The sequence below is a fragment of the Haliotis asinina genome, chromosome 10 (genome assembly GCF_037392515.1).
Source record: "Haliotis asinina isolate JCU_RB_2024 chromosome 10, JCU_Hal_asi_v2, whole genome shotgun sequence".
Classification (NCBI taxonomy): domain Eukaryota; kingdom Metazoa; phylum Mollusca; class Gastropoda; order Lepetellida; family Haliotidae; genus Haliotis; species Haliotis asinina.
The window spans coordinates 18,575,181-18,592,390 of NC_090289.1; the positions used below are offsets into that span (position 1 = coordinate 18,575,181).

At 40.6% G+C, this 17,210-nt stretch overlaps 1 protein-coding gene across 1 annotated transcript; it reads left to right on the forward strand.

Annotated features, from left to right (window-relative positions):
* The first annotated feature begins 1,255 nt into the window (after positions 1–1,255).
* On the forward strand, positions 1,256–16,961 carry LOC137298290 (nicotinamidase-like). Its single transcript, XM_067830484.1, has 6 exons — positions 1,256–1,930; positions 10,200–10,509; positions 10,890–11,092; positions 11,515–11,668; positions 14,631–14,717; positions 16,272–16,961. Exons 1-6 carry the CDS (start codon positions 1,871–1,873, stop codon positions 16,400–16,402), a joined length of 945 nt encoding a protein of 314 aa, XP_067686585.1. The 5' UTR covers positions 1,256–1,870; the 3' UTR covers positions 16,403–16,961.
* Positions 16,962–17,210: the final 249 nt, after the last annotated feature.

The following is a 17,210-nucleotide window of genomic DNA, read 5'->3' on the forward strand; positions in this document are numbered from 1 at the left end:
TGGATTGGTTTATTCTCTTTTTGCCAGCACCTTCATTGGCTATAAGCCTATTAGGATTAAAGGTCAGCAGAGGCTGTCCGAGGGTCGTCTCACACACCTGAGTTCGCTCACATGCCATGTATTCTGAACACAGTTCATAATAATTAGTGAACTCAGTTATCACCAGTTATCACCAGTAATCGAATATGACTCGGAGAGACCAGTTATAAGAGAGAATTCTGACTTTCAATGTCAAACTAAAGGTGGATTCATTTATCAATGGCTTGAAGGAACTCGTGACAGTAGATCACAGACCAGTGCCAACCATCTTCCATGAAGAGAGAAACAGTAAGTCTTGTAATCATCATTGTAGATATTGATATTTTCAACTGCCACCAAAATACGTTCAAGTTGATTAACATCATCAGATCTGAACCAATGCTTCACTTCGAGCAAAAAGCAGAAACCATCGACAACTTCACGGGAGGATCGACATCCAGAAATATAGATGGCACCATCTCACCACTTGTTTATGGTGACGCAGTGTCCCATCTGGTGGGATTGTAAATTGAAAGAACACGCCGTTGGATTATTGGCTAGACAAGTTAAAACATTAATGACAAAGTTGCCATAGAATTTGAAAGCATATGCATTTTATTCTATGCGACTAAAACAAATGGTGATTCAGCTTCTTGTTGGATTAAGTCATACGCAGGCAAGGAACAGGGCAGAATTAACGTAAATATCGCTTTTTCGCTTTCTGGCTTTCTCGACTGGCTGTATCGCTTTCTTGGTCTATCGCTTTCTCGCTCTATCGCTTTCTCGCTCTTTCGCTTTATCGCTCTCTCGCTTTCTGGCGCCATCGCTTTCTCGCTCTATCGCTTTCTCGCCTAGTGCTATCGCTTTCTCGTCTCGTGTTATCGCTTTCTCGTCTCGTGTTATCGCTTTCTCGTCTTGTGCTATCGCTTTCTCGTCTCGTGTTATCGCTTTTTTGTCTCTCGTTATCGCTTTCTCGTCTTGTGATATCGCTTTCTGGCTTTCTCGCCTGAAAAATTTAAGGCGAGAAAGCGATGGCCCAAATCAGCCACCATATCTTTCAACTAGTACAGCGTATAAGAAGTGCCATGAGTGAAGGCGTCCTTTCCTAATTGGGCGTTGTCATCAATGTCTGTTATGGCTACCATGAGCCCCAAAAACTTCTCTGCACCGTCTCGGCATGGATTGAATAAGTCACTTCGAGCATTTTGTAAATTCCAGAACCGGACGTTATTTCACCACTGGATCGGTCGACGTCGTCGCAGTCGTCGCAGGAGAGGACAGAGATAGGGTCTCTTGGCTTGTGGAGGCTCGGAGACGAATTGTTTGCGCCTACACCGCCACTTCAAGAACGATCTTGCGTAGAATTGGTTTGTTTATACCGTTCGGTGACTTACGGTAACCTGGTGAACACCAAGGTGACGTGCAATGGCAGACTGAGATATCCCAGTATCCAGGCGTGCAATGGCAGTGATTCGAGTTACGCCGCATTGCGTCGCGGCATAACGATATTGTTTCATGTAGCTAAACACGCAGTGACGGTTTTATGTAGGCCTTGTCCCTGCTCAAATACCATCTTTCACAAATTTGGATATCAGGTGGGATTATTTGGTGACTAAATTGATATCATGCAGTACCTGCATTGAACAGTCATCACCTGCCAGCCCGTGGGAATTAAATTTAGGTGCAACCCGTTGACCACCCGAGTCACGTGTGTGATACTAGCGCTGGGGCGAATGATCTTACAGGCTGGAGTAGATGTGTCTGAGTCCTTGTGCTATTTCTGAAGTCCAAGATTCCGCACGTATCAAGGCAAACACCAGTCGAACGAAAGATTTGTGACGGTCTCAGTGCAATGGCGTCGTGTGGCGGCAAACAGGACACATTCAGTGCATGGTCTTGTTCCAAGTCCATGGTAAGAATTTCCACTTTGTAATTGTCATCAGCATCAACTATATACTACATTCCTGTTACAGTCTCGTACAGCATGTGGGGTTTGTTTCACTTGATGGACAAAAATATTGTATGAAAGATGAGTTCTAGTTTGTTGAAATGAACACTGTTGTTTTGAATGCATATGTGATCACAAAGGCATCGTTGTCAGTAAAGTTTAAATATACATGCCGCATTATCTGTGTATATCATTTACGTATACGTTGGTACATAACAGTATATACCCAGATCACATCTACTGTGTACGCAGCTAATGTGTATTATGCAAACAGGTCAAATATGTAGTAACTGTAGTTTCTGCATGTGACATGTACCGAGTCCAAAAATAGTATGCACCCAGATCAAGTGTAGTGTATACCAAGATCACAAGTAGTATACACCCAGATCAAGTGCAGTGTATACCAAGATCACAAGTAGTATACACCCAGATCAAGTGCAGTGTATACCGAGATCACAAGTAGTATACACCCAGATGAAGTGCAGTGTATACCGAGATCACAAGTAGTATACACCCATATCAAGTGCAGTGTATACCGAGATCACAAGTAGTATACACCCAGATCAAGTGCAGTGTATACCGAGATCACAAGTAGTATACACCCAGATGAAGTGCAGTGTATACCGAGATCACAATTAATATACACCAAGATCAAGTGCAGTGTATACCAAGATCACAAGTAGTATACACCCAGATGAAGTGCAGTGTATACCAAGATCACATGTAGTATACACCCAGATGAAGTGCAGTGTATACCGAGATCACAAATAGTATACACCCATATCAAGTGCAGTGTATACCAAGATCACAAGTAGTATACACTCAGATCAAGTGCAGTGTATACCAAGATCACATGTAGTATACACCCAGATGAAGTGCAGTGTATACCAAGATCACAAATAGTATACACCCATATCAAGTGCAGTGTATACCAAGATCACAAGTAGTATACACCCAGATGAAGTGCAGTGTATACCGAAATCACAAGTAGTATACACCCAGATGAAGTGCAGTGTATACCGAGATCACAAGTAGTATACACCCAGATCAAGTACAGTGTATACCGAGATCACAAGTAGTATACACCCAGATCAAGTACAGTGTATACCGAGATCACAATTAATATACACCCAGATCAAGTGCAGTGTATACCAAGATCACAAGTAGTATACACCCAGATCAAGTGCAGTGTATACCGAGATCACAAGTAGTATACACCCAGATGAAGTGCAGTGTATACCGAGATCACAAGTAGTATACACCCATATCAAGTGCAGTGTATACCAAGATCACATGTAGTATACACCCAGATCAAGTGCAGTGTATACCAAGATCACAAGTAGTATACACCCAGATCAAGTGCAGTGTATACCAAGATCACAAATAGTATACACCCATATCAAGTGCAGTGTATACCAAGATCACAAGTAGTATACACCCAGATGAAGTGCAGTGTATACCGAAATCACAAGTAGTATACACCCAGATGAAGTGCAGTGTATACCGAGATTACAAGTAGTATACACCCAGATGAAGTGCAGTGTATACCGAGATCACAAATAGTATACACCCAGATCAAGTGCAGTGTATACCGAGATCACAAGTAGTATACACCCAGATCAAGTACAGTGTATACCGAGATCACAAGTAGTATACACCCAGACCAAGTGCAGTGTATACCAAGATCACAAGTAGTATACACCCAGATGAAGTGCAGTGTATACCGAGATCACAAGTAGTATACACCCATATCAAGTACAGTGTATACCAAGATCACAATTAGTATACACCCAGATCAAGTGCAGTGTATACATCCAGATCACATGTAGTATACACCCAGATCAAGTGCAGTGTATGCCAAGATCACATGTAGTATACACCCAGATCAAGTACAGTGTATACCGAGATCACAAGTAGTATACACCCAGATCAAGTACAGTGTATACCGAGATCACAATTAATATACACCCAGATCAAGTGCAGTGTATACCAAGATCACAAGTAGTATACACCCAGATCAAGTGCAGTGTATACCAAGATCACAAGTAGTATACACCCAGATCAAGTGCAGTGTATACCGAGATCACAAGTAGTATACACCCAGATGAAGTGCAGTGTATACCAAGATCACAAGTAGTATACACCCAGATGAAGTGCAGTGTATACCGAGATCACAAGTAGTATACACCCATATCAAGTGCAGTGTATACCAAGATCACATGTAGTATACACCCAGATCAAGTGCAGTGTATACCAAGATCACATGTAGTATACACCCAGATGAAGTGCAGTGTATACCAAGATCACAAATAGTATACACCCAGATCAAGTGCAGTGTATACCAAGATCACAAGTAGTATACACCCAGATGAAGTGCAGTGTATACCGAAATCACAAGTAGTATACACCCAGATGAAGTGCAGTGTATACCGAGATCACAAGTAGTATACACCCAGATGAAGTGCAGTGTATACCGAGATCACAAATAGTATACACCCAGATCAAGTGCAGTGTATACCGAGATCACAAGTAGTATACACCCAGATCAAGTACAGTGTATACCGAGATCACAAGTAGTATACACCCAGACCAAGTGCAGTGTATACCAAGATCACAAGTAGTATACACCCAGATGAAGTGCAGTGTATACCGAGATCACAAGTAGTATACACCCATATCAAGTACAGTGTATACCAAGATCACAATTAGTATACACCCAGATCAAGTGCAGTGTATACATCCAGATCACATGTAGTATACACCCAGATCAAGTGCAGTGTATGCCAAGATCACATGTAGTATACACCCAGATCAAGTGCAGTGTATGCCAAGATCACATGTAGTATACACCCAGATCAAGTGCAGTGTATACCGAGATCACAAGTAGTATACACTCAGATCAAGTGCAGTGTATACCGAGATCACAAGTAGTATACACCCAGATGAAGTGCAGTGTATACCGAGATCACAAGTAGTATACACCCAGATGAAGTGCAGTGTATACCGAGATCACAAGTAGTATACACCCAGATGAAGTGCAGTGTATACCGAGATCACAAGTAGTATACACCAAGATCAAGTGCAGTGTATACCGAGATTACATGTAGTACGGGTAGCTCATGTCCGTTACAGCTTCCAGACTGTGTGGTGTGATGTGTAGGAAATGGCCAGGTCACACATGGAGTTTGTACCCGGATAACATATATGTAATATGTATACTGTATATGTGCCTAGATCACATGTAGTATACACCCAGATGAAGTGCAGTGCATACCAAGATCACAAGTAGTATACACCCAGATGAAGTGCAGTGTATACCAAGATCACAAGTAGTATACACCCAGATCAAGTACAGTGTATACCGAGATCACAAGTAGTATACACCCAGACCAAGTGCAGTGTATACCAAGATCACAAGTAGTATACACCCAGATCAAGTGCAGTGTATACCAAGATCACAAGTAGTATACACCCAGATCAAGTACAGTGTATACCGAGATCACAAGTAGTATACACCCAGATCAAGTACAGTGTATACCAAGATCACATGTAGTATACACCCAGATGAAGTGCAGTGTATACCAAGATCACAAGTAGTATACACCAAGATCAAGTACAGTGTATACCGAGATCACAAGTAGTATACACCCAGATCAAGTACAGTGTATACCGAGATCACAAGTAGTATACACCCAGATCAAGTACAGTGTATACCGAGATCACATGTAGTATACACCCATATCAAGTACAGTGTATACCGAGATCACAAGTAGTATACACCCAGATCAAGTACAGTGTATACCGAGATCACAAGTAGTATACAGCCAGATCAAGTACAGTGTATACCGAGATCACAAGTAGTATACACCCATATCAAGTGCAGTGTATACCGAGATCACAAGCAGTATACACCCAGATGAAGTACAGTGTATACCAAGATCACAAGTAGTATACACCCATATCAAGTACAGTGTATACCAAGATCACAAGTAGTATACACCAAGATCAAGTGCAGTGTATACCGAGATCACATGTAGTACGGGTAGCTCATGTCCTTTACAGCTTCCAGACTGTTTGGTGTGATGTGTAGGAAATGGCCAGGTCACACATGGAGTTTGTACCCGGATAACATATATGTAATATGTATACTGTATATGTGCCTAGATCACATGTAGTATACATCCAGATCACATGCAGTATATACACAGATCACGTGGAGTAAGTACCCAAATCACATTTACCACGTTTTTGTATACCCAGATCACATGTAGCATATACTCAGATCACATGTTATTCATACCTAGATCATATATGGTACGGGTAACTCATGTCCGGTACACCTTCCAGACTATATACTGGCTGGCTAGCAAAGTAGGAAAGTATTTCGCACACTGCCCGCTACACGATCTATTCTGAGGCAACGACTCAAAGTGGTGCCACAGTCACTTGTGTGTGTGACGTCTGTCGTGAAGCAAAACCATATATCGAAGACATGAGATGCGGAGATAATGGCAACCCATGCCTTTCACACTGCTCTGTGTCGCTGATGCACTGCTGTTTCCGAGGCTACACGGTGGGCAGATTCGGTATTGAGTTTTGGGCATTGCTCCACACATGGACTCGTAACGTTTTCTGTGAAATAATGTGTGAGTCTATTTTGTATTGTATCACTAAATCCACACTATACATTCTCTGTTCTGTCGTACTTTTTTAAACAAGGTTTCGGAGCCGGTTTTCATGAATTGCGAAATACACGAGGTTTCGGTCCTGAGTGCACGGCGTGAAAACATGGTTATCTTGAGGTCAGCGTCAGGGAAAAGGGGCGTCTTTATTTAATCTCGAATTTCAACTAAGTGCAAACATACCGAGGGTACTTTGTAGAGCATTTCGGACAGATGAGTCTGTTGGCACGGTCACAATATCGGTATCAGTTCTTGGGGTCATCAAACATGAGAACGCAATCTCTTGCGGTTTACTCAAGTACGCGTTTGGTACATACAGAATTTTAAATACAGTTTAAGCAGGACACGTAAAGATACAGTGGATTTCATTCTCTGTACTATTGGAGAATCACCCTGACATGGTAGTGAGGGTGGTCAAACGGCTTACACCAGGAGGACATACTGATTTAACACGCGTGTAATGTATTGGGCACGATGAAAATTATCAAGATAAGCACATGTACATTATTTATAATTGAAATAATTGCCCAAGAATAGCTAATCAGATACTCTAAGAAACGCTTCCAGGAACAATGGACATAGTGTAGCAGCTTTAACTGTGTCATGAACAAAGTTGACAACACGACCACGGGTGTGATTCGGTTTAATTGATGACTATCATTATCATTTACACCTTGAAATACACAATACCGTTTATAAGAATAATAAATATAACCAGACCATGATACATCATTTAGCTTGCTAACAAAAGTATGAATAACACGTACATTGTATTCATCATTACATGAAGATAATATATGTATATGGTCGTTGTATGTTATTACAATACTGGCCATGAAACAGTCAAGCATCAGGATACACAATCCTGACATTAGTAAGAATGACATTACAGTTGCTCAGATATGTTTGAAAACATGCAATATGAAGTATGAAGTATACACACATCTTACTGTGTGTAACACACAATCAGTAGATAATTGTAAATATATACATGCAATAACAACATACCAGAGGTATGGTCCCTAGGTGTACGTCACGCTAGAAAGGACGTGGTTGACACAATGACTCCAACAGTACCTACAATATGCAAACAATTAAAAACTAAGTCCCTTCACAATGTCTTTACACAGGTAAACATTATGATCAAACCAGAGCACATAATTACATACCTGGCATAGCACACAACAAATACTGAACACCCTAATACTTTCGTAAATGCATACATGCTTACATTCACAACACGTACATTATAAAAGCTTCATAAACATATTCAAATACCTGCTATTTACTAAATCTCTCACAAATGTTCAAATTACCCTATTTAGTATATATAATATAATGTTTATATAACCTTATCTATGTAAAGATGTATACATTTGTTTATGCATGAAACAAACATACCTTGTCAGTATGAAGAATGTTAAATGTTTGAAACTTGCTAAATTCTGTCCGTGACTTGTCTGTCTGGTGACAGAGGTGCAAGTGAGGGTTAAAAAGCATGCAAGTTGAAAATAATAGGGTGAGCTACTCAACCAGGACATTTGCCCTGGTTTTAACATAAGAAGCTGCTAGGGTGGTGACTGACCCAAGCACTGCTAAGTTCAAATATTTAAATTGTAATATCACCTTAAATAAAATCCTTTTCACCCATATTACGAACTAATATCAAATCAGTATCAGTAATATCAGTACTGATACCAACACTATAACTAATAACTGGTACTAATACTAACACTAAAACTAATAACTAGTACTAATATTAATACTACTAATAATTACATTGTAAAAAGTTGACAGCCATATGAATGTTCGTGACTGCCACAATAGCATTCCCCAGTGGTTTAATTTTACATAACATAATATAACAAGTCCTTTCATGTTTATCAAACCCTATTTTTCTTGCTTTTAAAAAAAATATTCTGACTAACCCAATCTGTATCTGACAACTAAGTCACGAAACTTTCCAAATGTTAGTACGAAAAAGTATATTTCAGGTTCAAGAAGACTTTAAACAATCTGTAAAATTAATACTGAATGCCAGCTTCGTTCCTGTTATTAAAACATACAAGCATGGCGTACTGTCTGGCACAAGCACGCAATGACACAGCCGTGTGAAAAAACGTTTTCTAATTTATGAAGCTCATGTAATCTTACCTACATTATCAACATGTAACAGCACATCCTAACATAGTTCCGGTAGTCGTTGTTCACGCACCTAAAACATTCATATCAGAATTTAAGGCATCGGATTTATAAAGTGGTTATAAACCGCATAACAATGATAAACCATACAATCGGCGAACAGGGTCCCACCTATGGTATTTGTTTACATGCTAAAAGACGTATTGATTTCGCATCACTCTCATGTTTGAAATCCCCATCCGACTGCACAACGCCATGAAGCTGTTGAGGTGGTACTTGGGCCACGTGACCCAATCTCCGAACATTTGACACGCTATCAGAACAATAAGTTGTTGACCGGTTGTCACAAGGTCTCGGTTGTCACAAGGTCACATCATGACAACAAGTATATACCCAGATCACATGCCGTATATACAAAGATCACAAGTAGCATATGCCCAGTTCATATGCAGTATGTACAAAGATCACATGTAGTATATACCATGATCACAAGTAGCATATACCCAGATCTCACGTAGTATATACCTAAATCACATGTAACATACACCCAGATCACATGTAGTATGGGTAGTTCATGTCCAGTACAGTTTCCGGATTGTGTACAGTGGTGTGTAGCATATACCCAGATCACATGTGCAACGTATATAGTACGGGTAACTCGATCATGTCCGGTACAGCTTCCAAACTGTGTACAGTGATGTGTAGTATATACCCACATCGCATGCAATATACATATGCATCCAGATCATATGTAGCATACACCCGGATCGCATGTAGCATACACCCGGATCGCATGTAGCATACACCCGGATCGCATGTAGTACAGGTATTTCATGTCGGGTACAGTTTCCAGAAGGTGTACAGTGGTAAGTGTTCAAACCAGTCCGTGCTATCAAAGTCAGGAACTGTTTGCGTCATTCCCATTCTGCTATAGAACCACGTCCAATTACCAGTGTTCGAAATAGCCACTGGCACGCTAGACGGTGGCTAGTAAAAATCTGGTCGGGTCAGTAAATCTCCTCAGTTTGTGTTTTCGCCATTGTCAGACATGGATGGGTTTATTCGGTCGCAAGTATTTTTCCATCTCTCTACCTCACACAGATTATAATTTTAAAAAACTCTTGCGTCGTATTTCATCTTTAATGACTAACCAATTCAAACAATTCAAACACACAGACTCAATTACAGCTATTTAGAAACGATTCAGAAACTTTGATGGAACGGTTGAAAATAACATCAAAAGTAACTTCTTCGTTTGCACATAAAAAACATGTTGGATCTAACGGTTGGTGGATCCGATCACCGTGTCATTTTGTAAATCCATGTCAATCACATGAAACACATATTTTCGAGATTGTAATGTGTTATTGTACGGGTCATTTTAGCAATGTCCCCGTGAACTGTTTCAGCATGGATGGATCATGTTGACATGGCGGCTTGTGATGTTGACCGTTGTCTGTCAGGCCATGGGGCAAGGTGACAAGGCCGCTCTCATCATTATTGACGTCCAAGAGTGTTTCCTGGAAGAAGGGAGCCAGCCGGTCCCCGATGGGAAAGAAGTTATTCCAGTTATCAACAGGATACGTAGTGTATATGAGGACGCCTTTTCACTGGTTGTCTTATCTCAGGATTGGCACTGTTCAGACCACGTTTCATTTGCGTCCCAACACCCCGGACACAGGCCGTATGACGTAGTTACCCTGCAGTACGATTCCGAAGGTAGTTTCAGACCAAAATTACGGACTTCATTAGAATAGTTAAATGGCTGACATGTATGTACATAACATTAAACCACCACGGAAGCTTATGCCCATTGTTCTCGGAAGTGTTTTATTAGCATAAATTGATTAACTGTCATAGGGAAATTATTTCTAATTTTGAAAAAATAAATCACATATAATTGTACTTTTGATAATCTTCATCGTGCCTAATACATTGAACGCGTATTAAATAAGTATGCCCTCCTGGTGTAAGCCGTTTAATCACCCTCAATACAGTAGTTTAAATACACTCTGCTCCGGCTAAATATTCAGACAACTACCTTGTAAGGGTGTTTAACAATGCTAACAGATTATATGGCTATTACATCACTGTTGCAGGACATCTGTGCGCCAGCCTCAGTGTCCCGCCATCATATCCCTATGCACACTCCTGCAGCCAGGTTCACTACAACATCTCACAGAGTCTCTGGCCCAACCACTGCATCATGAATGTAACAGCCGGACCCACGTCATCTGCAATCGACTCTAGGCTTACCAGGAAACCAAGTGATGAAATAGTATGGAAGGGAAATAACTGCGAGGTATACTGCTGTTTACCATTATGAACAGTCAGCGGCTCCCTCTGGGCTTCCCTCAGGGCACCCTCTAACTACATCATGAGCACCATTTAACATGCTAGATCTACCCAGACAGTCCTCTCATAATCAACATCATAGTTTGACTTCATCAAGTTTAATTTCTGTATCAGAGAAGCAATACTAAGTTATCTGCCCATATTACGACCTACTTCTACAATTCTACTTTTGTTGACCATGAACCTTAATCCACGGAAGTATGTTAGATCAGTTCTGTTATAAGACCACTGAAATCTGATGATGGTCAGCAGCTTACAGACATCGCTCCAGTAGAAGCATTGCCAACGTAACTATATGGCTTGTGTCTAGCGTCCATGGCTACAGATAGAGTTCACACAATACATGTGTGTCATGTTCTCTTCCTGAAGGTGGACTCCTACTCTGCATTTAACTCCAATGGTGGCCTGAGACACACGAGGCTACATCGACTACTCCAACGTCACGACATCACCGTGGTGTACGTTGTGGGACTCGCTCTGGACTACTGTGTGTACTACACATCACTGGATGCTCACGGCCTAGGTAGACTTGTCAAAATGTCAATATTTCCTTAGTCCTTTACAGTTGAAATGTTTCGCGAAGTTTCCCTTGTTATTTTCACATTCTATACACATGTGACGATGAGCTCAGTATTTGGTTACTTTTGACTCATTTTGTAGATTTTTCAGATTTCCCACTCATTGTTTCAGGTTTACCTTTTGTTGCTTTGATTAGTGACACTATCTAAACTGATATAAAACTGACACTAGTTAATACCCGAGTTTAATCTGGAGATAATGATAAACATTATACAGCGTTCTATTTCCCTAATTGTTATAGACCGAAGCTACATGTATGAAAGGGAAATACTTATGTCCATCGAAATTTATTACCATGTGTTTTTATAGAGGCAATCGAAGAAGTATTATTTTTATCAAGTCATATATACATGCTTAATTAATGCTTTTGAAGACATTGTCAGACACTGATCAGCTTTCAAGATTCCTCAAAGGAAATCGATGATCATTCAGATCCCTGTACTTATGTTATAATAATATGCAGGTCCTAAATGATCTCTTGAAACTTCTTTTTTCTTTCAGTAAACTTTCAAATGATTCACGTCCAGAAAAATGGAATGCATTTACCATTAAAGATAGCCATGTTATTGAAATAAAGCATTACATGCTAAAAACATTTCTTAGGAAAAAATAAAATCGGTATATTTAATAGCAAAAGAGGACACCTATATTTGATCTTACGTTCACAAATGTTTAGAAAATAATATATTCGTCACAAACTATTATTAAATGACCTTCTTTTCATGCTTGCAGACCAATAACCACCGTCAAAGAATGTGAATAATTCGTTTTTTCAGCAATAAGCAATTCTAGTTTTAGGCAGGTCGATGTCATGACTGACATTTGCACTGTGAAGCACCAAGCCATGTTGGTAGAGTAGTTAACACAAAGTTAGTTAGGTAAGTAGAGTACACATTGGGTAATGTAGGGACAGCTGCACGTCAGACCATTTTAACTGAACTGTAAAACAATAGTGTTGATTAGTGTTGTTATTACCTCTACCTAAACAATTATACTGAAAAGGAATCCTTCTGGTATTGATCAGGTTTGTTGTATACTTAAAGTGAGACTCCTTTGTTTGTTTGTGTTTTATTCTATGTGTTTTGTCTTTTTTGCTTTTTTTTGTTTTTTGTTTTGCTTTGTTTTCTTTTTGTATTTGGGTGGGGGTGGGGGTGGGGGAGGGTTCCTTTATCGTTACTTTTTAATGCGTTTTGTTGAATGTTCATTGGGAGCAAATGAATTTTACAATGTGGTCTGACACCGGTATCCAGCACTTCATAACCTAGCCCACTAAGTGTCACATCCGAAACCATCACTGAACCAGCACCAAAGGGACGATACATGGATCCTCCCCTGTGATTGCCTCATTACGTCGTCTAAATACGCAACAATGGCCGTTTGTAGGAAAGAACGAAATTAGTTAGACCTATGCACCTAGCACCATGTCCTCAAGTTGCGGTTCTCTTGGAGTCACCACAGCAGACGTTCCTGGGCCTACATTGAGACGACTGAGCAACATTTCTTCAACCATAGTCAGGAGCAGTTGACAGACGAATCAGGTCGTCACGGTCTTAATTTTCAAGCAGTTGGATCGTTTACATGACCTTTTCCCGCAACTCTAGTAAACTCGTTTAATGTTTCACTGTATCTGTTTCTATGCTGACGAATGAGATCTCATTGCCTAGATGTTATTTCCCGTTTGGATAAAAAGAAAGAAGAAGACTAGCACCTGAGGACAGCAAGAGGACAGGCAAATACATGTATTAGCGGATTGATGTCTGGAATGGGTGTATTGAACATATGCTCTGAGGCTCTCGTCAAATGATAACATTCTGTTGGGACTAGATGTCAAAGGACTAGCTAGACAATACACATTCTTAATGCAGTCATGCAACTGTCTGGAACGAAATATCCCTGCATTTACACAGCGTCTTACAACACCAGAAGTGCATGCAACATACCGATGCAGCTAGTTCGAACCAGGAAACGTCCCTACTTTTGTCGAAGGGCGGTGGTTTGGGACCACGGAAAGCCCGTTCAGACTGGGCAACGACGAACAGCGAACGGAAGACAAATGTCAGTGTTAAAGCTGACAACGACAGCAGCCATGTTTATTTTGGTTGGTCATGTAACATAACCACGGGGCCGTGTAAACAATGTTCCGGGCTCCTCTGTCACATCAGATGACTATTCTTCATCGTAGCCGTTGTCCGTACTATGTTATGATAAGAGGGGATACACCGAATATTTGCTCAACGCATGAAAGAGAACAAGGCCATATACAATGTCGGTGTACTTTGTACATATATTGTTAACATACAACTGAAGGTTAACTGATTCTGTCTTACCGCAGGCGACAAAGGAGCGATAGGCAGTTACAGTTACGGACTGTACATATTTCCAGGTAAATCATGCTTTTGCAGATGGTGAAAAACATTGTTTCATCGGTATGGGAGCGGAAGTGTCATGCCGTTACCACACATAGCAAGCCGACTGATGTGATTGGACATCAGAGTTGACAGAGCCATGTGGAAGTTTGCGTCATGTCGTTATTTCATTTGCTAGAATTACCGATCATCGTCGACTAGTCCTCTACATCTCCTGAAATGTCCACGGTAAAGGATCAGTGTGATCTCGGGCTGAGAGTGTGACCAGCACCCACCTTCGCGGCCCAGACTTCTGCTTGAATGAAGGACAATACCAACAAAAGCTACACACGACAGTATGCATTAAGAGGATGTAGGTGTTTCACCGTCGTTAGTGGACACGCCAGATATTGAAAATACACCCCCGAAAATATTTTTACATAGATACATCGCTACAGTAGTGTCCGTAGTTCTTGTGTCCGGCGCCTTTGGGGAAATGGCCGTTTCACAATCATGTTTCTATTGTCATTTTGTTCTCATAATAGCTATTATATTTTTAAGGCTACAAGACGTACACAATTGTTGACGCTACACGAGGCATAGCAGCGAACACAACACAAGAAGCTGTTTCGGACCTAAAAACCAAAGGTAATCCGCCACATCATAAGATTAATAAGCTTGTATTCCTTGTCGCAACTTGATGAACTTATTATTAATTCCACCGCACAAGTTGTTTAATATGCTAACCTAATCCCTTATGAAATTTGACGTCATGGCGTATTGTAAACAAGGGTTTGCTGTAAAGATATCACAGAGTTGGGGCTTAGAGGCTTTAGCATGAAATGCAATGTTCTGATTTTAACCATGCCCCAAGGCAGGCTTTCAGGTTGTTTCATGATGAAACCTTGTGTTTTGAATTTACACTCTCCGATAGAGATTTTCGAGTCAAAGCTGGAACGAGAAAGTAAACGAGTAAGAAAGTGCCATTCATCTCATTTTTTTATCCGACTGTTCTCTGATAAAGGTTAATAATAAGCTAATAAACCAATGTGAGTTTTGCCCGTAGCAGTTTGTATTCAGAACGAAGTTTATAAAGGAACATCCATAGAGTTTGCCACTCTCTTTTTGAAGAATTCACACTGAAACAAACGTTTTGGCATAAAAGTATCGTAATTCAATTTATTACTCGCCCGTTGAAGATACTGCAGTGTAATATTTTCACTTCATTATTACACTAGTGTAATACTGCTTGACGTATGGCGTCAAAATGGTTCAACGTTATGACGTCACGATGCTAATGTTGATGTCGCGATTTTACTAGACCTTGCTTGACTTGATAGCTGAAAGTCCTCACACTGTAGGCAATTTCGCCACAGTTTCTGTCAATTTATGTTGGCGAGTAATAAACAGAATACTACACTCGCTTCTGTGAAATACCTTTTTCATTAAACTCGTTACAGATTGAGTATCAAACTCGCTTTCGCTCGTATGATACCAAATCATTAACTCGTTTAATAAAAAATGGTATTACACGGAAGGTCGTTTAGTATCCTCTATCTACTTTTGACTTGAGTGGTGTGTATCGTTGTGTATTCATCCATGGTAGTTTGCTTCATGCTCCAGGTGGTTAAAGGTGTCCATTCTCTCATTCGTTGTTACGTTCTCTCATGACGTTGTAAGTGATGTAGGATTCGGACATTTATATGATGATTTGTTACAGGACTGCATTATGACAGTCTCTCATCTTACATCTAATTTGGATAAAGCATATTTGAAAATTTGAATGAGTGAGTGAATCTAGTTGTACGCCGCACTCAGTAATAGTACAGGTATATGGTGGCCTTCTGTAAATAATCGAGTCTGGACCATACAATCCAGGGATCAAAAGTATGAGCATCTGTCTACGCAGTTTGGATAAAATGACAAGTCAACGAGCCTGGCCACCCGATCCTCTTAGTTGCCTCTTACGACAAGCACATGTTACTGAAGACCAGTTCTAACCCGGATTTTAACTGGTGGTAATTGGTTCATAATACGTTAGGTACACTGAATAAAATATCACTTCACTGTCATCCTTGGCAAACGCACTGTAACTGAAAGTAGTACTGTATTAACCTGAATGCACATTGGTCCGTCATAAATTATGGGTGCCTGTAATTTTACAAGAATTGTTTAACTAAGCCACTACTTGGTCTCTTTCAGGCATCCATGTGATACAGTCGTCCTCTCTGGCTGGCCTACTGAGTGTGAGCGGGGGCCCAGCTGTACACACACAATCACACATGGAATATCTGCTGCACCTGCTATGCATCATTTATGTATATGTATCATGAAACAACATCCCAGTTCAGTATGTCCTCCAGCTATTTCCAAACGTGTATACACAAGAGTAAACTGCTCCCTCGTTGCTCGTGACTGGACATTATGTTCAGAAATTATTGCTAGGAGTCAATTTCGATATGTGCACATGAGCACAAGCCTATCGTTTTTCAACATGAAAGGAGGACAAGCACGGCGCAAACGGTACAACTTTCTGCGGTAGTATGGTGGCTAGTTATTCGTACAATGGCCCTCCCATGGACAATATGCAGGGACATTTTGGCAGTCACAGAGAACCCTGCCCATATCATTAGACCCACCCTGCAATAGGTCTTTCCTCCACGTCTGCGTGAGAGGTTAAATATTGCTTAAACACCGCATCAGCAATGTTGCAGCTATTCGCTGCGATTCGCCGTCGTTAAGTAAACTTTATGTTAACGATCATAACGAAAATGGTTTTCATTTTAATATTATCAATTACATAACACATTCAAGGGTGTAAATGCTGTGTCCAGAGCGGAACTCTGTCATACAGCGTCATCATGGCAATAAAGACTACTTTCGTTGAGGCTCCACCAGACTTGTAAATCAAGATTGGATTCGTCTGAAATCATGACAGATCACCGGCAAACAGAACAGTTGCTACTACCATCTGGACACCACTGACGTCGGGTAAGAATGTGTTAACGGCAGTACAAGACACTGTAGCCGTACATGCAATTCATTGTGTGCACACGATTTCTCCTACCCTGACAGTAGCCTGTGATCGGGTGCTTGAACTCCTTATTTTAAGTACCGTTTCTGATCTCAGACGTTTGTGGT

Bases quoted from the DNA above. Each gene is read 5' to 3' on its own strand.
- LOC137298290 (XM_067830484.1), top strand. From the start codon at position 1,871: ATGGCGTCGTGTGGCGGCAAACAGGACACATTCAGTGCATGGTCTTGT. The intron at 11,093-11,514 runs GTATACTGCTGT...CTCTTCCTGAAG, and splicing joins GGAAGGGAAATAACTGCGAG to GTGGACTCCTACTCTGCATT. The intron at 14,718-16,271 runs GTAATCCGCCAC...GGTCTCTTTCAG, and splicing joins TTCGGACCTAAAAACCAAAG to GCATCCATGTGATACAGTCG.